The sequence below is a fragment of the Wyeomyia smithii genome, chromosome 2 (genome assembly GCF_029784165.1).
Source record: "Wyeomyia smithii strain HCP4-BCI-WySm-NY-G18 chromosome 2, ASM2978416v1, whole genome shotgun sequence".
Lineage (NCBI taxonomy): Eukaryota > Metazoa > Arthropoda > Insecta > Diptera > Culicidae > Wyeomyia > Wyeomyia smithii.
The window spans coordinates 239,581,739-239,605,107 of NC_073695.1; the positions used below are offsets into that span (position 1 = coordinate 239,581,739).

Consider the following 23,369-nt stretch of genomic DNA (forward strand, 5'->3'; position numbering starts at 1 on the left):
AACTTAACGGTAGCTACCTCGCCCGAAGCAGGTAAACAGTGTTTAAAAAATATATATAAAAATAAACCAAACAAATCGTCACCATCAATGGATTCACTAGTGTACAGTTATCGAAATGTTCGCATCAGCAGCAGAGGTCAAGCTTCATCACCGATTGTCACCCAGCCTGTACGACACGACAGCAGCAGTAATGCCAGATAAGTGATACTTGTGTTTGTATAATAAATATAATAATTTAAAATTAAAAAAAAAACCGCTAGAATTTTGTGTTTGCATAATCAATATAATAATTTAAGATTAAAAATCTGTTCATGCTAAAATTTAAGCAAATGATTTTGCATCATATCGAATTTAGTTAGTAGTAGATGGAGCGGTTGAAAGAGATTGAAGCTTTCATATACAGAGAATATCTTAATTTATATAAAAATAAAACTAGAGGAAGAACATTATCGGGCATACAAACCAAAACAATTCAACTTCAGGAATTGTTTACAGAATATAAAATCTTATTACAATCCCTACGGTATAGAATCAGAACTGAAAACTGGAATGAGGAAGTAGAAGTCTATACTAAATTAAAGGAAACATATAACAAATGCATAAATATTCTGGACAACACCCCAGTGACTCAAAGAGGGTATGATAGTGAGCCTGAAGTTACTTATAAAAAACTTCTTCTGAAACCCGACATTAATGATTCGCTTTCAAGAGCAAACAGCGATAATAAATTAGCAACACCGAGTACCACTAACTCGTTCTCGAGAACGAACAGTGATATTCACTTAATAAAAAGAAAATTTAAATTAAAAATTTTAGCCAAATTAATCATTTGGTGTAAACGTGCTCATACCGCAGTATCAATGGCACTTAATATAAAAACAGCAGCCGAACTGGCTACCTTAATTCCTGCGTATGATGGAAACTCCGGAGGAGTTAAATCCTTCGTGGACGCAGTAAATTTAGTTGAGACAATAGTACCCGCTGAAAACAAAGCAGCGGCTATTCAAGTTATTTTTACTAAACTAAGTGGGAAAGCGAGAAATCTATTCGCTACAATTCCGGATGATTATGACGGAATTACCCAAGCTTTGATCAGCAATTGCAGGGAGAAAAGTACGTCAGATTTAGCTAAAAGTAATCTGAATAACCTAAAGTTAAAATCTCCAAGCGATTTGCAAAATTTTACTAAGCAAGTAGATTCACTTGCTGAAAAATTGACTGAAACCTATATTACCGAAAAAATTCCGAGCGAAGTCGCAAAGAAAATGTCTCAAAAAGCTGCTATCCAAACATTGGTAGCGAATGCTTCAAACTCAGAGACAAAAATAATGTTAAAAGTAGGTAAATTCACCAATCTCCAGGAAGCCATTAATATAATGGTGGAGAATGAAAATGTTACTACGTCAACATCGAACGCAGTGGTACTAAACGCCACGAGTAACAGAAATAGATATCAAAACAATAACGTGAACAGGATACCGCAGAGGAATAATAATCAAAGAACTAATTTCAACAATCGATATCAACCACGATTCCCACTTAATAACTATAGAAATCATAGCAATCATAACAACCAATACAATCAACAGCAGAACAATAGAAACTTTAATCGGTTTAATAGAGGTTTTAATCAAAATTACAACCAAAACCGTCAGTTTAACCCGAATAGAAATTTCGAAGCTGCAAGAATGTTTTTCGCAAGACAGCAAAACATTCCGCAACTACCGAGCAATATTCCAACTCAACATCAAGAACGCTTAGTTAATCCCTGCTATGCTCAAGTAGCAACGGGATCCAATCAACCAAACAGTCAGCAAAACGCTAATAACCAACAGTTAGCAATACCACAAAATGGATTTTCCAATCCAAATTATTTTTTTGGCCAACAGTAACAATTGATCCTAGACGTCGACTAACTAGTCAGTTGTTACCAACCGCCACACCGATATTGACAATTAATTTAAATGCATCAAACTTTATCCAGGTCAAAGTGCACATGACCGGGAATACAATTTGTAATTTAATCATTGATACTGGAGCTGATATATCGTTATTTAAAGCGCGTAATATCAACCCAGATCAATCTGTAAATATTAATAATAAAATAAAATTAGTTGGTATTACAGAAAATAGCGTAGAGACTTTAGGCTTAGTTAACACCGCACTATGCTTTAACAATAGCCTAGTTTTGAACCATAATTTTCATTTAGTTACGCCCGATTTACCTATTCAAGCGGATGGTATTTTAGGACGTGACTTCTTGATTAATTATAAATGTATTGTAGATTATGAATATTGGCTACTTACATTTAACATAGAAAATATACAGATAGCAATACCCATTGAAGATAATTTAAACGACGGCTTTATGTTACCAAGCCGTAGCGAAGTTATCAGAAGAGTCCCACATTTAAGAATCTCAGAAGACATGGTAGTTCATTCTGAAGAGATTTATCCAGGAGTATTTTGTGGAAACTCCATTATTTCAGCAATAAAACCTTACGTTAAGTTTATAAATACTAATAATGAACCATTGTATATATCTTATTCTCAATTTAAACCTACGTTAAGTCGTTTAACTGACTATGTTATTCTTAACGTGAATAAAAACAAACGTCAGCATGAAAGTAGATGTGAACAAATTTTAAATAACATTAACATGGAAAAAATTCCGCAATATGCTAAAGAAAAATTTATGAATTTAATTAATAACTACCAAGATATTTTCTGTTTACCAGAGGAAGTGGTTTCGCAGAATAATTTTTATTCTCAGAACATTGTTCTTAATGACAATATTCCAGTATACATTCCTAATTATAAGACAATTCATGCACAGCACGAAGAGATTGACAAACAGGTGAACAAAATGTTAGAGAGCAACATAATTGAGCCCTCAGTATCTTCATATAACTCTCCAATTTTACTGGTGCCAAAGAAGTCTAATGACAATGAAAAAAAATGGCGCTTGGTGGTCGATTTTAGACAACTCAACAAAAAGATTTTAGCGGATAAATTCCCGCTACCGAGAATTGATGACATCTTAGATCAACTCGGTAGAGCAAAGTATTTTTCAACTCTAGATCTCATGTCAGGTTTTCATCAAATACCGCTAGACAATGAATCTAGAAAATTCACCGCCTTTTCAACAAAAAATGGTCATTATCAGTTCACAAGATTACCTTTCGGACTAAATATAAGCCCGAATAGTTTTCAACGAATGATGACAATAGCCATGGCAGGTTTGACGCCAGAGTTAGCATTCATTTATATTGATGACATTGTAATAATTGGTTGTTCAGTTAATCATCATCTTTCAAACCTAACTCAAGTTTTTGAACGTTTGAGATACTATAATCTGAAACTTAATGCACAAAAATGTAATTTTTTCAGTACAGAAGTGACATATTTAGGTCATAAGATTACTGATCAAGGTATGTTACCAGATGATTCCAAATTTAAAGCTGTGTTGAATTATCCAATACCATCAAATGCAGACGAAGTTAGAAGATTCGTTGCATTCTGTAATTATTATAGGAAATTTGTGCCAAATTTCGCAACGTTGGCATATCCTTTAAATCAGTTGTTAAAGAAAAATACGACGTTCGTTTGGACTGAGAAATGTCAAATTGCATTTGACAGTTTGAGAAATATTTTAATATCACCAACATTGTTACAATATCCCGATTTTTCAAAGGAATTTATACTGACGACAGATGCTTCAGACGTTGGATGTGGAGCAGTTCTGTCTCAACAAACGCAAAATGGAAATTTACCAATCGCTTTTGCAAGTAAAGCATTTATTCAAGCAGAGAAAAATAAACCTGTTATTCTGAAAGAATTAACGGCTATTCATTGGGCCATTAATTATTTCAAGCCTTACTTGTATGGAAGAAAATTCACAGTTCGGACAGATCATAGACCTTTGGTTTATCTGTTTGGAATGAAAAATCCTACTCATAAATTGACCAGAATGCGTCTCGATTTAGAAGAATATGACTTCACAATAGAATACATTCCAGAAAAAGGAAATGTAGGAGCTGATGCGTTGTCTAGAATAATTACAACCTCAAACGAGTTAAAGAATATAAATATATTAAAAGTAAATACGAGATCTATGACTAGAGAGACTCGAAAGAATAAAATAAATGATATTATTACGGGTGAACGGGAGTCGACGCCAGAAGAGATTGATCACCTCTCCGCGTACTCGACTAACAACCCCTCTGAAACAAATAAATTACTTAAATTAGAAACAATTGTAGTCGCAAATGAATTAAAGTTTATAATCAAGAAAAATAGTAAAATTGTTGCACAAGTGCATCAACAGTTAAATAACGGAAGTCAAATTTTAGAATCTGCTCTTCTGAAATTAGAGGATATCATGGTAAAAATGAATCAAGGAAAAATAGCGCTGTCGACTAACGACGAAATATTCAAAATGATTACTGTCGAAAATTTCAAAAATATAGCCAATACACTAGTGTATTCTATACAAATTATAATTTATAAACCACCAATGATGGTTACAAAAAAGGAAGTAATACAGAAAATATTACACGATTATCATTACACACCTACAGGAGGACACGTAGGACAACATAGACTATATCTTCAAATAAGGGAAGTTTACAAATGGAATAATATGAAAAGATCGATTGCAGAATTCATCAAGGCCTGTGAATTATGCAAACGAAACAAACTCATAAAGCATACAAAAGAAAAACAAATAGTAACTACAACTCCATCATTCCCATTTGAAATTATATCAATAGATACAGTTGGTCCGTTACCTAAAAGTAATAATAACAATAGATACGCAGTGACTATTCAATGCGATCTAACAAAATACGTTGTATTAATACCAGTACCAACCAAAGAAGCAAATGTTATCGCTAAAGCGTTGGTTAATGATTTCATACTAACATATGGAACATTTTTAACTTTAAGATCCGATCAAGGAACAGAATATAATAATGAAGTCTTTGATCAGATCTGCAAAATATTACATATCAAACAAAAATTTAGTACAGCTTATCATCCTCAGACAATCGGAGCGCTCGAGAGAAATCACAGATGTTTAAATGAATACCTGAGATCTTTCGTTAACGAGCATCAATCTGATTGGGATGAATGGTTGAAATTTTACGCTTTTAACTACAATACTACTCCACACACAGATCATGGATTTTCTCCACATGAACTTGTTTTTGGAGTTAAAGCTAAATTACCACAAGAAATTTTCAAACAAGGAATAGAACCAGTTTACAACTTTGAACAATATAGTAAAGAATTAAAATATAAAATACAAAAATCGAACGAAATTGCAAAAAATAAATTGATTGAACAGAAAGTAAAACGAACAATTTCAACAGAAATAGGTACAAACCCGATCCAATTAAAAATAAATGATACGGTTTATCTAAAAATTGAAAATAGAAGAAAACTAGATCCATTTTATGAAGGTCCATATATAGTAGAAGAACTTTTAGATCCAAATTGCAAAATAAAAAACATTAATTCAAACCATTCAATACTAGTTCACAAAAACCGTTTAATAAAAACTTAAATTTCATATTACATTTCAAATTACATGTATTCAAATATTTCCAAGATATTATATACTCAGATAGCATATATAAATTAAAATCATTTTCATGTATTTTAATTCAAATAAGTAATCAAACGAAGTCAAAAGCACAGTATTAATGATCATTCAATGTAATAAAATTCAAATACCGTTTGTAAGAGAAAACATAGCACATCCTATTTTTCAAATTATTACAAACTGTTGACAACAATAAATGGTTTCATTTCAATTTCACCATTTATGTTCCTCTTGGAGGGATGGTATGGTATATCCCAGATTATGAATTTTTTGAATTTTATGAATTTCCCACAACTTCAAGATAATTTTCCCAAGACCATAAATTAATAACGAAATCTACCTTTTTCCCATATGTTCCCAAGAAACCTTTTACCCATATGCTTTCAAGAAAAGCCAAAGCAAAGTATTGCTTTGTTTCCCACTCACAAACCATAATTTCCAAACCACTCATGATTCCCACAAGTCCCAAAACGATTAACAAATCCTTTAATTTTCTCACCAGTCTAAAGTACATGTCCAGCAGTTATTCTGGGTCATGTTCTTTTCCAGCCAATAAATTATTTCCAACCTCACAAGTTGCTTAAAGGAGCTAATGCACTTGAGTTGCATAATGCCTTAGTGCCATAGTGAGTATCCAATTACACCCATAAGTAAATTATCCAGACCTATCCCAAGCCCAGTGCGATGTGCGCACATGGCTGAAAATAATAAATAAAATAACATTCAAGCTAACTGCGCCTGCCGCGCACGCTTGTATGTTATGTATCCCCTTTCACCAATCGTACCGGCGTTATTGAGCTGGCCCACGATTGGTTGACAATTATGTGAATAGCTATGTTTTCCCTCTCTACTTTCTACTCTTGTACTAAAATGACTAGGATTAAGGTTTTGCTGTATCTGGAAGAATTAATAAAGAACATTCTTATTTCAAACGCTAACGTGAAATGTTTGATTGTTGCAATATCCAGAAGAACGTTCCCTCGGTTTAATGTATGTTAGAATAGTTTACTAATTTTTTTTTTTTGCTTTTTGCGCCTCTCAGATTATGGTAAAAGAATTTAATTTCGTCTTGTGAACGTTTTTAGCTCAATTGGTGTCTTTCTAATTCTTGTGTGGTTCAAAATCCTTTTACTTTATAAATAAATTTTTGAAGAATTTTCTCAGTGGAAATTTGGAAACGCTTAATTTTTTACATATTTCCAAACATAGACTTGTTTTCTGATTTTTACGCCTGTAATATTTCCATGAGTTATCTTTTCAATACAACAGACTCACGACATCAAATTCACCAACACAAGGTAATAGTTTTTCTCTATGGAAATGGTACCAGTGTTGATTTAAAATCATCTAACTGCATGCGCATTTATCGCACTTCCACCATTCATTAACTGCCGCCGATAAAATCTGCTTAGCAATTATCCTTTCATTCTTTGTGTGTTTTTTTTCTTGTCTCCCCATCATTCCAGATCGCAAAGTGACTCAGGCAACCACCAAACTGGAATAATCCGCTGCTAAGGTAGGTGTTGAAGAAATTTCTCCCTCTTTATTTCCCTTATTATTGTTATTATTTTCTTTTTAATAAATCAACGTCCCATATGGACGCATCCCGACTGATGGCGTTTGAGTGTGCCTTCACCATAACAACAACAACAACAGCAGACAACCCAAAAGCTGCTAAATCATAGTAATTATTCGCATATTTAAATCGCACACCGCGGCTTAGGCAGAGCCCGCGCGCGACTCAATAACCGTCCATGACATAATTAAAGCATCTGTTCACACGAAATCTCGAACGTGGGGAAGTGGCGCTGTTCGTTTGACGCCGAGCTTCGATGTTGTGATTTGTGATGCCGCCACACCGCGTCGTCGTACTTTTCCCACCCGGAGGCAAGTGGTTTTTCAGTTCGCTGGGACGGCGCGATGGTGTAAATGTGATGTGATTAGGGAAATGCAGCGGGCCGGGGAGAAGTTAAATGCCTCTTCTGGTCACGCACGTGGCTGTCGTCACAGAAGCTTAGGTTCAGAAGCCGAGAAGCGGAGCTCTCAGCTGTTAAAAGGAGGTCGACTAAGTCGAGTGGAGATTGAAATCGGTTTTTTCTTTTCCACCGCGCATGTTCTGAACGATGTGAAGCATTAAGGGGCTACCATCGAGATGACTCTCAATGTGCGGTACTGGGTCAGCTTCTGGAGTGACCACTCTAATAGGTACGGTAAATATGGTAATTGACACGCACGCAACGTTCCATAAATCTTTCGAATATCAGATAGAGTCTGATCGATGATATATCAATTCTTTTAGTCCACGGCTGGGGTATGAAATGTGTGTCGTAATTAGTACCTGCATGATGCAGGGTACGGTTGCACACCGCGCATGCACAATACCACCGAGGAATGGCGGTAAATTGGTTGCAACATTTTAAGACAGGTTCTGAACTGGGCGCGGGATAGCGCGACAATCTTACGCAAGCCATTTTTTCTCATCGATTTAGCGCAGAGATTAATAACTCAATGTGTAACGTTCGGGGTTTGGCTCTGAATTACAATAATTGATTGCATCATGGTTTTTAGTCCGTTTGTAGTGACTTCAATTAAAATGGTGTTTTTCATGAAAATCGGCAGAAATTGCACAAAGAATCCTTTCAAACATGCAAAGCTTGATGATCGCCTCTGCTTTTTTTTAATAATTAATTATTCTCGATGCAGACTAGTTGAGAAAATAATTTCAGAAATGTTGTCTCTGGGCATCCGGCCGATTGATGTATTAGAGTACCAATATAGTAGAAAATCCAACTACGTGTTCATTAGTTTTTCATAAGTTTTTTTTGTGTTTCACTATTGTTATTTATAGCTGAAATCAAAAAAAATGTTGTCTTCAGCAAAGTTGTATACAAATTTCCGTACAAAAAAATTTGTTCAAGAGATTTTTAAGGTTTTCATGGCAAAGTTGGTTAAATACAATTTAATACAGCATTCTGAAGTCTGGATGGTCGACTTGTGACGAGACGACTATATTCCGATTCTGATTATTCTGGCGTTTTGTAAATAAAACTTGGGACTTTATTGTGTTTCTAATTTGATATTAAAATTTTTAAAATTTCGAATTCATGAAACTTTTTGTGTGAACAAAAAAAAAACATGGAACTTTGCCATTTTTTTATATCAGGTAGCTCTCTTAGCTTAATCATAATGTTAGCTAACTTATTTAGGAATATCCTGGTTTACTCAGGGCATTTCACCAAATATTTCGCGCGCTATTATATTCGGGCCCAGTTCAACCAATTCTAAAACTTTGATATTCGGCGGCCGCGCTGAAAAAATGTATATTTCATACAAACCACGCACACGTGTGCCTAGCCTAACAGCATTTTTTAATGTTGGTTTGAACCGGATTCGAATCACAGAGCACAGTACACTTTTGGTATTTACTAGACTAACCACGCAACTGACTCCACCAGCATACCGTTGTTTGTGATTTAAATTAGTCTCAAATCTGGAAACAGAACAATTTTTTGCTCTTCTGAAATAAATAAAAATTATATAATAGTGAATGCGTGGTTTCTACAGCATTAATAATGTCTGCTGGTTTAAACCAGTACCAAATATAAATAAACTGGGCGTGCCTTTCTAATCAGCCGAACGAACGAAGAAAAGCTTAATAGAGCATCACTTATCAAAGTGAATCCTGATCCAACGTACCCTTCCCTACTAACAAAAACCTCCTTTCTGTGACCTTTGTGGAGATGCAAAGGTTAACACGGTCTCTGAATAGCAAGGGTCACACTAACATCCCTCTCCTCTTCTTGCAAGGATTGCAAGGACGTGGCCGGCGTCGTTGATGACCCTTCAAAGTATTGAGCCACTAAAACTTGTACAATGAAAATGATCGGTCACTCCCAGCTCCATTCAGTTGATTCACTGTGAAATTTTACTGATTCGGATCAATCACCGAGGTTCAACCATTGATATGTGCAGTCAGTCAAGCTAAGCTAAGCTAAGCTAAGGAATGTTGGTTAAATACATTTTGGCTTCTTACTTTTGACGTAGGACTACGTCTTTGTTTTCTATACTAGATTACATTTTGTGAAATTGAAAACGAAACTGGCAAATGTTGCGTCAGATTTCAAACGATTATAGCAAGCGAACGACTTAATGCATCTTAGTCTTTTATATGTCGGTGGATAGATAAAATGTGTGACAATTGTTTGATATAATGTTTAACAACAACATGGACGAAATAAATTCCACTGCCTAAATATTTTGACTCAACAAAGTGTTTTGTTCCGTTTGTCTTTCTCGAGACTGCGTGGCCACGCCCTCATAGCAAAAATCTACACAGAACTCGATACAGAAGACTGCATGTAAAAAATCAGCTTCAGCCTAGTTTGTCACACAATAGCGAGTGGAGTATAGCTGTTAGAGGTACGCGACATTGAGAAACGAGAGCTGCATACGAGTCAACTTTTAGGCACTGCGGAGCATGTTACCTTTATTTTGCATACGGCAGCATCAGTTACCTGGATTCCCAGGTTTCAAGTTCCGTCTCTTTCGTAATACAAAAAATATCATCCACATATCTTCACCACCGGATTGGTAAAAGATTATTGGTTTCTAATTTGTTTTCTATGTTTACCATGAATTGCTCACATAAAAGGGAGAAAGATGATTTCCCATTGGAGCTCCATTTGTTTGTTTGTAAAATTCACCTCGAAAAGTGAAATAATTTTCTTCCAAACAAAGGCGGGTTAGTTTCGTGTGACTAACGACTTTCTTTTTCCAAGTGCTATCAGTATATCGGAGGAATTAACCAATCCACAATGGACCAGAAACCAAATTTAGAGGGAAATTTGGGTCTATAGCTCTATAGCAACATTTAAGAGAGAAACTTTCTTCTACAAAGTTGCTACATATGATAAAGCACTTATTGAAAAATTATCCAAAATTAGGGTGACCAACATTTTCAATACAATCAGGTATCTAACTTTTTCATTTTTGTGGATAAAAAAAGAAATTGTTCTACAATGTTATAGCTCCATTAATTTCAAGTAACTTTGTAAAAAAAATTTTTCTCTATCTTTGAATACAACCGATTTATATTGAAAAAAACACATTTTACCCTCTAGCTTTTTTATTTCAATTTTCATCTCAAAACTGTCTTTGAACGACTTTTAGAGCTTTTTAAGAGAAATAATTTGCAATACTGACATCGTGAATATCTCGATTTCACTCAAAGTTATTAATATTTTTCATAAAAAAATATGCGTTTTTCATTTGTATGTCATTCTTTTTGGGAAAAACATAAAAAATATCTCTTGGTCTCATTTTGAAGGGCATACTTGATTCTATAAATGGAGGATTTTTTAAGGATATGTTATTTTTTGGTTCACTTCTGGTCACTTCCTCGTTGATGAGCCTCTTGTTGCCAAACATCGATACAAACCACCTGTTCCGGTACCAAGAAATGCAGCGACGGCACTCAGGCTCTGCGGTACATTCTTACACTCACTCAGACCATAGATGACAATCAGTATTACCGAGAATCTTTTTCGTTCGGTTTGGTAAGAGTACTATTAGTACAATCTTGTGGAACTTCTCGGCCTTGTAATTTCCTTCTCGGTAGTGCAGCGTAACGAAAGAAACACCAGCTTTGGCTGACTAACCGCGTGAACACTATCCCGGATAACTTAATTTCAAAACAGGAAATACATATTGCTTTGCGAAGCTTCACATTCTCTTGGCTTAACTTAACAAAGATGAAATATAAAACCAAATCGCAAATCGTTGTGCAATCCCTAAATTCACCCAAATACAAGACTAAAAAAAAGGTTCTGCATAAGTGTTAGTTTTGAATAATAATAAGAAGAATTGTATTTTGTTGGTTCAAACGTTATTATTTTTGTGAATTATACCCTTTTTCATGAACGAGGCAGCATAAGCCGTGTGTTCACTGCGGTTGATCATGCTCAGCTGTAATCTCACAAGGAACCGTCAAAATGATGCCTGGGAATAGCAAATCATCACACTTGTCAACACGGGTGCACTTTAAAAGCTTAAACCGAAACATTTTATCAAAACTACACGATTTGTTCAAAACTACGCGACTTTTTGTACGCGATACTTTTTTTGCGCGGCCTTATCAATCGCGTAAAAAAAGAATCAAGTGTGCAAAAATTTCTCTCACTAAACTTGCATTTTATCAGGCATCGCCGAAGAATAGGTGTTCCTTATTTTTATTTTGAAGTAGAATACTTCCCTTAGGGTGTGCGGCTACATAGGGATGTGAAATGAAAATCTAAAACCGAAAAAAGTGAAAAATATGTCCAATTTCAAATGCTAATAAATCGGTTAGTATTCGATGGATTTCTTTCGTTCGTTCAGCAATGGATTGGAAAATCTTCTTAGATTCTTTCAAAATGAAAATGATTGTAATTTCATTATTCAAACTATTGTACTATTGAAAATAGTCAAGCCTTGTCAAAATGCAAAATTCGACCTCTGATTGGTCGTTATATGATTGCATCCCAAGCACGGTCGACAGAATCATATACCTTGCAATTTAAAATATGATATTTGGCCTATATAAGAGCCTGTTTTAGCCGAAGCCACTCATAATAGTTCTAGACAGCGACAACAGCAGCAGTAGCAGTGCAGTGGACACTAGCTATAGCGGATAGCGGCCATAGCTGTGGCATAGCAATGGATAACGCACTAGTTGCAGTGGATCTCAGCATCGATAGCAGCAGGGCCAGCTGATGCAGGGGCAGCGTTACCAATGGCTGCGTATAACGGCCATAACTGTGGCATGGCTACGGATAGCGTAGCAGTAGCAGCGGGCTTATCTGACCATGAAGCATTTATGCAATAATTGAATGAAAATTGCAATTGCAGCATTCGGTCATTTTCAAGGCTACTAAATGTTTTTGGAAGAGCTAATGAATGGTTATTGATAAACTGTGACAGAGGTTTGATGCTGCTGCAAATGCACAGCCGTTTGATGTTTATTACGATTTGTTGATACTGTGCTTAACAAGCGGTATATACGGAACAAATCCGATTTCAAAATGACTGACACGCAAGCAGCCGGGTTATTTTCTTGTAAAAGTATTCTACTTCAACATTGCGGTCGTGGCTTTGCACACAACCCTCTTGTGATTTTTTCAACAAAAATGAGTTAAAATGTTCGTTCATTTAAAAAAAATAGCAACCGATAACGACAATATTCAATAGTGAACTTCTGAGATATTAAACATTTCGAATGACATGAACATGAACGGATCAGAAAGTTATAAAGAGAGAGAGAGAGAGAGAGAGAGAGAGAAAGAGAGAGAGAAAGGAATATAGATAGAAAAAAAAGAAAAGTGTGAAAGAGAATAGAAATGAGACTGGGAAAAGAGCAAGAGAAAGAAAACGAGAGAAAGAGAGGGAAAGACAATGATGTCAACAGAAAGAGAGATAGAGAAAGAAAGATTAACAGAAAAGAAAAGTGGAATGTTCCAGTTTCTCAGAAATTGATATATTTTATAACTTAAATAGAAAAAGAAAAAGAAAATTAGTATAGAGGAAAGGTAAAGGAGAAAGATTCAGGCAGGCAAAAAAGAGAGAACTTAATAAATGGACAGAATCAGAAAAACACGAAGAAAGAGAAAAGGAATGAAAGAAAGGAATGGAGAGAGTGGACAACTGCCATATAAAATCTAAAAATTTTGTATGGACCGTGGACATTACGCATACCCCCCTTCAAAACTGTCCACGTGGAATGTGGACGGCCCCAAAGGGAGAGAGAGTTAAAGAGACATGGAGCGAGGGACAGAGAGTGAGAGAGAGACGGATAAACAAAGAGAAAGGGAGGGAGAGAGATAGAAATAGAGATAAAGAGAAAGATAGAGACAGAGATAGAAAGAGATAGATAGAGATAGAGAGAGATAGAGAGAGATAGAGAGAGATAGAGAGAGGTAGAGAGAGATAGAGAGAGATAGGGAGAAATAGAGAGATAGAGAGGGATAGAGACAGATAGAGAGATAGTGAGATAGAGAGAGATAGAGAGATAGAGAGAAGAGAGAAATAGAGAGAGATAGAGAGATAGAGAGAGATAGAGAGAGATATAGATAGAAAGAGAGATATAGAGAGATATTGAGAGATAGAGAGAGAGATAGAGAGAAATAAAGAGAGATAGAGAGATAGAGAGAGATAATGAAATAGAGCGATATACAGAGAGATAAAATGAGATAGACAGAGATGGTGAGAGAGAATTAGAAAGGGATAGAAAGATAGAAAATGAAATAAAAAGAGATATAGAAAGAAAAATAGAAAGAGATAGAGAGAAAAAGAGAGAAATAGAAAGAGATAGAGTGAAATAGAAAGAGATAGAGAGAAATAGAGAGAGAAATAGATAGAGATAGAGAGAGAAAGAGAGAGATAGATAGAGAGAGATAGATAGATAAAGATTGGTAGATAGAGAGAGACATCGAGAGAGAGAGAGAGAAAGAGAAATAGAGAGCGATAGAGAGCGATAGAAAGAGATAGATAGAGAGAGATATAGAGTGGGACAAGATAGAGAGAGAAATAGAAAGAGAAAGAGAGAAAAATAGGAAAAGTTAGAAATAGATTGAGATAGATAGAGAGAGAAAGATAGAGAAATAGAAAAAGAAATAGAAAGAAATAGAAAGAAAAAGAGTGAGAGATAGAGAGAGAAATAGGAAGAGAAAGAGAGTGATAGAGAGTGATAGAGAGAGAATTAGAAATAGATAGAGGTAGACAGAGATAGAAATATACAGAGGAAGGTTGATAGAGAAATCGAAAGAGATAAATAGAAAGAGATAGAGAGAAATAGAAAGAGACGGAGATTGATAGAGACATTCGTGTAATCTTTGAGAGAATAAACTTTCAATATTTTTACAATTTAACACATAATGGTTAAAATATAAGTCCGATTACACTGGTCAACACAAGTGTGGCCCGAAGGTCTAACTAAGAAAAAATGAAAAGTTGTAGTTTTTCCTGTGATTTTTTTCTTTCTTGGGCAACTATTGTGAGTTGTAGAGCAGCATTTTTTTTGATTTTGTCAACCAGTGTTATAATCAAATGAAATGAGTACCAATAAAGCAACTAAACCTTCAATTTAAAACTAAGATTGTTGAAATCAGTTCGGCCATCTTTGGCAAAACGAGTGAATTTGAAAAAGATTTTTGAACACGTTTCTTTTCATAACCTTCGAACTACATGTTCAATCATCATAAAGTTCGTTGTGCAAGGGTTTTGAAGACAGTCCGTTCATTTGATACATATTTTATTCAAATCGGTTGTGTAGTTTCTGAGATAATGAAGTTTTAAGATTTTCACATTTTGATACATAACCTCGAAATTAAAAATCCGATTACAATTAAATTCAATAGGGTCTTATAAGACAACTAGACCTTTTATTTGAAATCAATTCCTTGGAAATTGGTCCAGCCATCTCTAAGAAAATCGAGTGAGATTGGGAGAGCGTTACATACATACATACACACACACACAGACACACACACACACATACACAAAAACATACAGAAAATGCTCAGCTCGTCGAAATAAGTCGATTGATATACGAGATTCGACCCTTTGGAGCACTTTTATACCTTTGGTTTTTTTAGTGATTGCTATACCTTTCTAGGAGAAATTTTAGTCAATCAATCGTCGTACAGTAAAATAGTTTTTGAATTTTATTATTAGCTTCTATATATCGCACGCTTAGCCTGGGGGCTAAAAGCGGTCTCGATCACTTAGTTGATTATTAGCTTCTGCTCTTTCAAAAAAATTAAACAAATTTTTCAAAATTGTATATTGTAGTTTCAACGCCGTACAACCAACCGGGGGGAAAAGGACCCCCGTGTACTCCAATGGTTAATAGCTTGAATCATAATTTTTGGGCAATGAAACTTCTCCTGTTTCAATATTGCAATCAATATTACATGCAAATCATTGAAAATTTTTACTCAGTTGTGATTCTCCAGGACCTTCATGATGTATATCTTCGAGCATGTTGATATTAATTTCTAGTTGATTGTGAACAAACACGAGTAACTGTAGAATAAACAATTTAAACATTTTTCTCGAGAAAACTTTCCCCAGAAGTGATCGTCTTTTTAACGCCAGACAGTCGTGGGCGAATGTGTAAAGCACCCCTCTTGGTGCTCACGTGAGGCCCTAGCAGGCGTAATTACACTGTCAGGCGGTAAAATATCCCTAATTACGGAAACCATTACACGACTGACCGATTGGCAGATCGACGCTGGCTCTGCGCCTAGGATCTCAGCCTCTCAGCTTGAGGCCGGCCGCCCCGCCGGCCTGAACGCAACAACGGCACACACTCGGTTGCCGGGGAAGGGTGTTACAATTACATAACCTACTTTTACACCAAACCTATTTTCGCCCGCATAACACGTTTTTCTAGGTGAGTGAGATGATGATGCTGCTTCTGCTGCTGGTGATGACGGTGGGAAAGTATCTCCGCGTGCAGTGCCTTTAATGGACAATTGCACCCCAAAATGGGGTGTCGAAACAAAACAAAACGAAACCGAAAAAATTCTGCGGTTCGAGCTTAATTAGTTCCCACTTCCTCGGTTTTGGGCAACCTTATCTCGGGCGGGGCGGGGGTGATTCGAAAAATGGCTGCTGCAAGGGAAAGATCGAGCGGAAATCGAACCGGTGGCCAGTTCCAATTAAAGTTACAGTGCTGAGTTATCCAACGTGTGTGCGAAACGGATCAGCCCAGCAGCCAGCGTTGAGCGTGTAAAGTGTTGCACGATTGACCTTTCGTGAATTAAAACTTCGTCAGCGATGGGTGCCCCAGTGCAAAATTGTGTTTTTTCTCTTCTTTCCTGCTTTTCAGTTCGCAGGATTTTTTTTCTTCTACATCGATTTTGCAATATCCGCTCTTTACGTTCGATCGGTTTGTTAAATGAAGTGCAATGGTCGATTATTGGTGGCAGTTATTCAACAGAAGACCCCAGTAAGCATGCACAAATGTCAATTATGAGCGACTATTGTGTGTTTTGTGAATTTTATGCTGTGAAGAATTAAAATTATCAATCGAAACAATGGTTACACCTGAAAGATCATGGTCGCAGTCATTGTCTCTACCTTTACCTTCAGAGTAAAAACTGTACTTCAAGCAGAACAGGAACTTCGAAAGGTCATTCTAGACGGTTTCTCGAACTTTTAAAATATAATTGGAACTAAAAAGTCAACCTTCTTCTGACGCAAATACCTAACGCTCTTTGTTCGTTTTTTTTTGTGGCCATATTCGCGGTTGGTCTTGTCTCAGTTTATCCTATTAATTCATATTCATAGTCCCGTTAGTCTTTGTATTGAAGTTCCCTTCCGTTCGCAAACTTTATCTCCAATCTTATTATTTCGTCCATTTGGCATGTAATCTTTCACCTGTGGCATAATTGGTCCCAATTATTGGAGCAGGTTTCGCACACGTGACCGATATGTTTACAAAGTTTCTAATCTAAACGTTTCGTTTTTGTGTTTTGCAACTCATCGTTCTTAAATCGATTCGCTTTAATTACATGTTTTTGTTTTCTCTCAATTTCCCTTTTCAGCATGCAGCAGAACGTCCCGACGGACTCCGGTTCAGACCAATTAGAGCGATGAACAGTGCCGCCGTCGTCAGTCGGTTGAGTGCCAGCGCGTTGGTCAGTCGCCATGCGCAGACTGCACCCACCGCGATCGTCCCGATGAAGCTCGGTGCAGGAGAGCTTCTTCAGCTACCGAAGGGCTCGAAAGAGCGCTGGATGTTACCGGGCAATTTGCACCATTCGTTGCTGGTACCACGGGTCAGTGCCGAAGCGGCGGTTAGTGGAGACGAAGAGGTAGATGAAGACGAGGAGGATCGGAGCTCGCAGAGTGACGGCGATGAGTCATGCGGAACGGTTAGTGACTGTTCTTCCGAGGAGATTCCGGTGTGGATCAAGGGGGAGCAACGGTTCATATCGGGCGTTACGGAGGAAACGACCTGCGCGGATCTGATTGAGGCGTTAATTCAGCAGGATGGTGTGGCGTTGCCGGCCACCGCGGACCCAAAGGATTACTGTATCACGGAGCGCTGGAGGCAGGTGGAGCAGATCTTGGATAGCAAAACCAAAATTTGGCAGATTTGGTCGGCTTGGGGAAAGGAACAACCGGAGGTTAGTAGGAAATTTAGTTTTTGTTATTGTTTTCATCAGCACATCATTCATAGGTTAAATTTATTCTTCGCCGGGCGGAGGGATCTCACGGGTTGGCCATGGCGTCAACGTCCATTGGTGCAGGTGCAACGGGCACCGAACGAGATAAGGACAGTGGACGGGGCAGTCCAACCGGGAGCATCAACAGTGCAATAGTGCGTCGGAAGCGACACCGAGCGCATAAATCGTCGTTCGCTTGGATGACCCACGGAACGACGATTCATCCCAAATCGTCGAAAAACTCGATCGAGCGTCTTATGACACTGATTCTCGAACAAGGCGACATCATTCAACAGCAGCTGACCAAGCTAAGGTGAGACCGGGGTTTTAAGCCGCGGGGGGTAATGAATGGAATGTATTTAGCGTTTGTCCTCTCTGTTCTGTTCGCTCGGACGATTAAGTCATGAATAGCTGCTATTCTGGTTCAGTCGTTTTGCCACAGTGGGAGATTTATATAAAATTATAAATATCTTGATCGTTTACTTGGTTTACTGCGAACATAAAGATTAGAAGAATAACGTGGTAATTAGTTCAAATTATTAGGTGACTAACGACGCCATGCTCGTGGCGGTTTTGGCAGTTTCAAGAATTACGCTGTTGATGAGAGGGTTAAGTAATAATAGAGCGGTTCGAATAGAAATTACTTCAATAGAGGCTAATGAAATTATATGGTAAAGACAATGTCGTGCTAGACAAAAAAATTGCACATCGTTGAAATATTTAATGACAAAACAGTCACAGTTTCAAGCTCAGCAAAAAAAAAAAAATCGACCGATCGACATAAATATATCAGAACTCTGTATAACAGGATATTGACAAACTAAAAGATTTACTTTACCAGAATGCCCTTAACTAATTTTGGTACCGTGGAATTAAAAAAAATATTTGAAGAAAAAATTCCCGTAATATTCTGTAAATATATTAGTAATGCTTTTCAACCTAAGGATGAAAAAGTAAAGTAAAACTGATACTGAGCGCATGTTTTCAATTGCTACCAAGTACTAAAAAATCAAAGCTTCGAAGCTAACAAATTTACTGTTTATTGTATACAGAACTTGCGACCATTTATTAATATATGCAGTGTTACGATCTCACTAACACTAGAAATCTTTCCCAAACCGAGATTCAAAAATACTGGTATCTACCTCGAGACTAGGTGGGAGGCGTAAATTTTAATTCCTAAATCATGAATCCGAAATTTAATACATAATGATAATTTAATTTCTGAAAATCCATATTTTGAATCAAAACTTTCAATTCTAAACCCATAATCTCTGAATCCAAACCTCAAAACTTTAAGTTTAAAATATGCCAAATAGCAAAATTCAAACACCCAAATCCATATTTTACAATCCAAAATTAAAAATCCTCAATTCATCCATCTACCAAAAATTTCAAATTCTAAATCCTGCATTCCTTCTAAATCCTTGATTTGCAATTGATAATTTAGTACTTTTTTGGATCTAAAATAAAAATAAGAATAGTACGGTTGTTCTCAGATTTGAATGTTTTTCCTTCAATAACAATTTTGACAATTATATAAAAAAAATCATTGTATAATCCAAATTAGTATACAAATTGGATGTGAATATTTTATACATTTAAAAAAAAACTATTACAAGAAAAAATTTATTTCGCATCGGAATTCGCATTTCGCATCCCAAGAATGATGAGAGTTCACTAGTAATATTCGTTTCATTTGCATTTTCCTCCACCGTGAAATATGTAGCTAACGGATTTTTTTAGCTTATATATTTTTACGAATTGTTGAAAAATATTTCTTGGTGATTTACATCCATTATGAATCTTGTTAAGAATGGCTTCTAAGATTGTAGTTTTCCCCTAGTTCTTTTTGTCCTGTATTGGCTCATCGCTGCGACCAGAAAGATTGCACTGTTGTGGTTTTACCCAGGTGTCTGCTGTATATCGCACTTTTGTTTTTATCATAACCATTATTGAAAGTATGTAATATGTTTTTTATTTATCTGTGTTTGTATGTATGTTTTTTTCCTTCCTTTGATGCTAACAGTCCTTCTTGCCAGAAGTATCGCCAATTAGAATTCCATGGAAAATTGTCAATCATGTATCCTTTTGGCCAGTTTTATCATGAGAGAGACTTATATTGTCAAGAGTTAGCCAGTATTGAAGAGTTCAACGAGAAGAGAGAGCGAGGGAGTAAGTGAGGAGCCTGAGGATAAACCCATGCTTATGTTTTCGGATATCGAGTGACTCTGATTTTACCTAGATTCGAACTCACGATCAAGCGCTTGTCAAAGCGGACTCTGTAACCTTGTGGTTATGCAGGTCTCCTTTCCCCAGAGCTGTTCAGAATATCATTCAATTTATTAATATTTTGTACCTAAAATTTGACTTAAAAAAGTACTCTTCGATTTATTCGGACTTGTGATGCTACGACGGCATTTTGAACACGACTAAACATGTTAGAGAAATAGAGTGTGTGAGAAGTTTAAAAAGGGGTAAGGATTCCTTCACCTAGGGTGATATTTTTCGGCGAATGGTATTGTACTTATAGAAAAGTAATTCAAATTTAAGTTGATTAAAATGAACCAAATTTAATTCTACAATACCGAAAAATCTCAGAGAACCAATTCTTTTTCCCGAATTTTCTCTCTGTTTACTTTGGCCTTCTCGCTTTTAATTGCTACAAAAAAGATAACCTCATTAGACAATGAGGTTATTATTTACTTTTTCAACTTTGGCCACGCGGTCGACATTGTTTTTTTTCATGGGAAGTAAGGTGTCGAATATCGAGAAAGAATGTGGAAAATGTATGTTACCCATACTATTTTTCTCACTGAAAAAGCATAATTTGAAACAACATACTATGCGATGGAAGATTGTTTCGAATGTCTGAACGTGAGTGGGAAACACATAGTTTTTTCTATTAGAGTGGATTGTAAGGGTTTTTCTCAATTTTGGGAAGAAGGCCGGTGCACCTCCTCCACTCACGAGTCGTTGGTCATCTGGAAGGCATTACTTACGCCAATCAGCCGATGGCAAGTACTTCTTTATATAAAAATATTTCAATGCTACCTAAACTGGTTTATTCATAGGATAAATCCAACCAATAACAAAATTTGAATTTGTGAAAATGGTACGACGGGTTTTAAAATTTGATCTTCGTTTCCAATGGGTAGAGTCGAACATAAGATTTCAAGAAAACCTTTTCTTCATGTTTTTTATCCACACACTAAACCGATCTATTGTACACCCATATAATTTTAATAAATCTAAACCAATTAGTCTTAGCCTGCTACTCAAACGGAGCACATCTTTCTATGAGAAACTGCCCAACCAATCTGATAGTACGCTCAATAGTTTTAAGACCATAACTCCGAGTTATAGGGGTGTTTGAAAAACTTCAAGTATGGGTGCAAGTAACAATTGTGCAATTCAAAAGAAAAAGGTCATCACTACAGAATCTTATAATTACGCAACGTTTACTCCGCTCACTTCCAAATAATACCATTCTCTTAGCTTCCTTGCGTAACGTGATGACATTCTATCTGTATATTAAAACAATGTACGAAAAGTGATCTCATATCGTGTTGGCAAGCAGCGGATTCGAGCCGAAGAAGCACTCTCAGCCACGCGAAATTATAACACGTTGTATCGTGTCCTGGAAGACAACAATATTCTATTCGTGTGGGCCAGCAGACATGATGATGGTCACAAATGGAGTTTGAAAAGCTGCTAAGAACAAATATTTTGTTAAAATATATGCAATTTAAGAGCTATGCACTTCAGCTAGTCACTTATATCCGAGAGAATCGTGAAAATTATTACGATTTGGGGATTTTTTAAATATTGATTTGTGATCTAATATTAATATTGGATTTATTTCTCAGTAACGAAATGAATCAGAATTCGATCCTTGCCTCAAAGCGGTCAATTTTTCAATTTTTATGAAATTTTCCGATACCGAAAAAATTTTTTTTTGATACCAAATGTCTTAGAAACGTAAAAAACGTCAAAAAATTGACCGCTTTGAGGCAAGGGTTTTTTGAGCTGGGAGACATTCTCATTTCACTTGTCCTATTCTCAATTTCACTTCACGGCGGTAATTTTTGTCACATCACTTGAGGTAGAATCGGGAATAGGCCTAAAAAAGTTAAGCAAGCGTGAGCGTGAAATATATTCAGTGACTCCAGTAATAAGCATGAATATTCATGTTGGGTGGCTGTTGTTTCTGACTGTTTTACAAACACCGCAAATAGATTTTAAAACATCTAGAGTTGATTCCTGGCTTTTGAGTATGATTCTGTTGGCAAAAACCGCCATATCTGACAATATTCAGTCACTTTCCAGAACTTTGAAATGACGTCTGGAGTTGATTCTCAGTTCCGGAAATGTCCACATTGGATGATAATTTTCTCATTTTATTTTATCTTTTTCTGATTCATACACCATTTAGGATAGTAAAAAGTCATCTGGAGCTGATTCTTGGTTTCGGAGTATCATTGGATTCCGGGAATATGCATTTCGGATGATATTTGGTCATTTTGGGTTGTTTTCCGGAGGCTGCAAGTAGCCATTCTAAACATTAAAATTATATCTGAGGTCGGCTTCTGGGCGTTGTTTCGGTCCTGAAAATAAATGGTAGTCGGCCATTCTATGGTCCAGTACATCTCAGAAACGAAGGGAACAGTTTCGATACGATCAACGGCGTTACAGAATTTCATTTCTATATATAATATTTCATAAAAAAAACAAATAAACTGTATTAAATTAACCAAATTATTCATAAAGTTTTATTAAAATATTTTTAACACCGTAGCAGTGATGAAATTATTCATCATTCCGGCTAAGTTTCACCTTCGACAAGTACCAAAAATCATCACAAGTATCAAATGTCAGCACATAAACCTATTTTAGTATTTTAAGGGAATGTGGGCAAAATCGACATTTTACGTAAATCAGACACCTACCATTCGATTTCTAAGACTTTTTACTCCAAATAAGATATAATTTAACTATCACTTTAAGATATTGGCGCATTACCATTAATGCTTAAACATACTCGATATTATTTTGCTTTGTGAAATATACTAAAACCATGCCAAAACCGTTTCGTAGAATCACCGTTTTGAGCTCAGTTTTTGTCCGATTTAAGATCTGTTGTTTTTTCAAAAGATGGGTAAAAAGATGCTTATATGTGGACAAACTTTTAGAATTTTGATATTTGGTCTTGAAACAAAATGGCGTCGAAAAAACATCAAAAATTTCCGGTTTTTCAAAAATTCAAAATGGCGCCATTGTTGCCCCTTAAGTTGAAATATGTTCAAACACCGGGAAATTTATTTCGCATCAAACTTTATCAAAAAATCATACAAAGAAGCCAAGGCAAAAAAAAGTGTTGCACTCTGTTATCTAACTTGTTACATAGCCGTTATGAAAAATTCCAAAAATTGCCAAAACGGCGGCCATTTTAAAACAATATTAATTTTTTGATGAAAATTTACTATTTAAAAAATCATTAGAAATTGAATAATTCAGATATTGAAAAACGTCTATGTAATCAGTCAGATGATCCATTT

At 36.1% G+C, this 23,369-nt stretch overlaps 2 protein-coding genes across 2 annotated transcripts in view; both read left to right on the plus strand.

Moving 5' to 3' along the window:
- LOC129721757 (ras association domain-containing protein 10) overlaps nt 1-23,369 on the plus strand; it is a 90,942-nt gene that overhangs the window by 51,701 nt on the left and 15,872 nt on the right. The window contains exons 2-4 of the mRNA XM_055674680.1: nt 7,072-7,121; nt 17,188-17,772; nt 17,826-18,124. Coding sequence (XP_055530655.1) covers nt 17,236-17,772; nt 17,826-18,124 — 836 coding nt within the window. The 5' untranslated portion in view covers nt 7,072-7,121; nt 17,188-17,235. The remainder of the gene's footprint in view (nt 1-7,071; nt 7,122-17,187; nt 17,773-17,825; nt 18,125-23,369) is intronic.
- On the plus strand, nt 861-1,892 carry LOC129720494 (uncharacterized protein DDB_G0289917-like). Its single transcript, XM_055671976.1, has one exon. It carries the CDS (start codon nt 861-863, stop codon nt 1,890-1,892), a length of 1,032 nt encoding a protein of 343 aa, XP_055527951.1.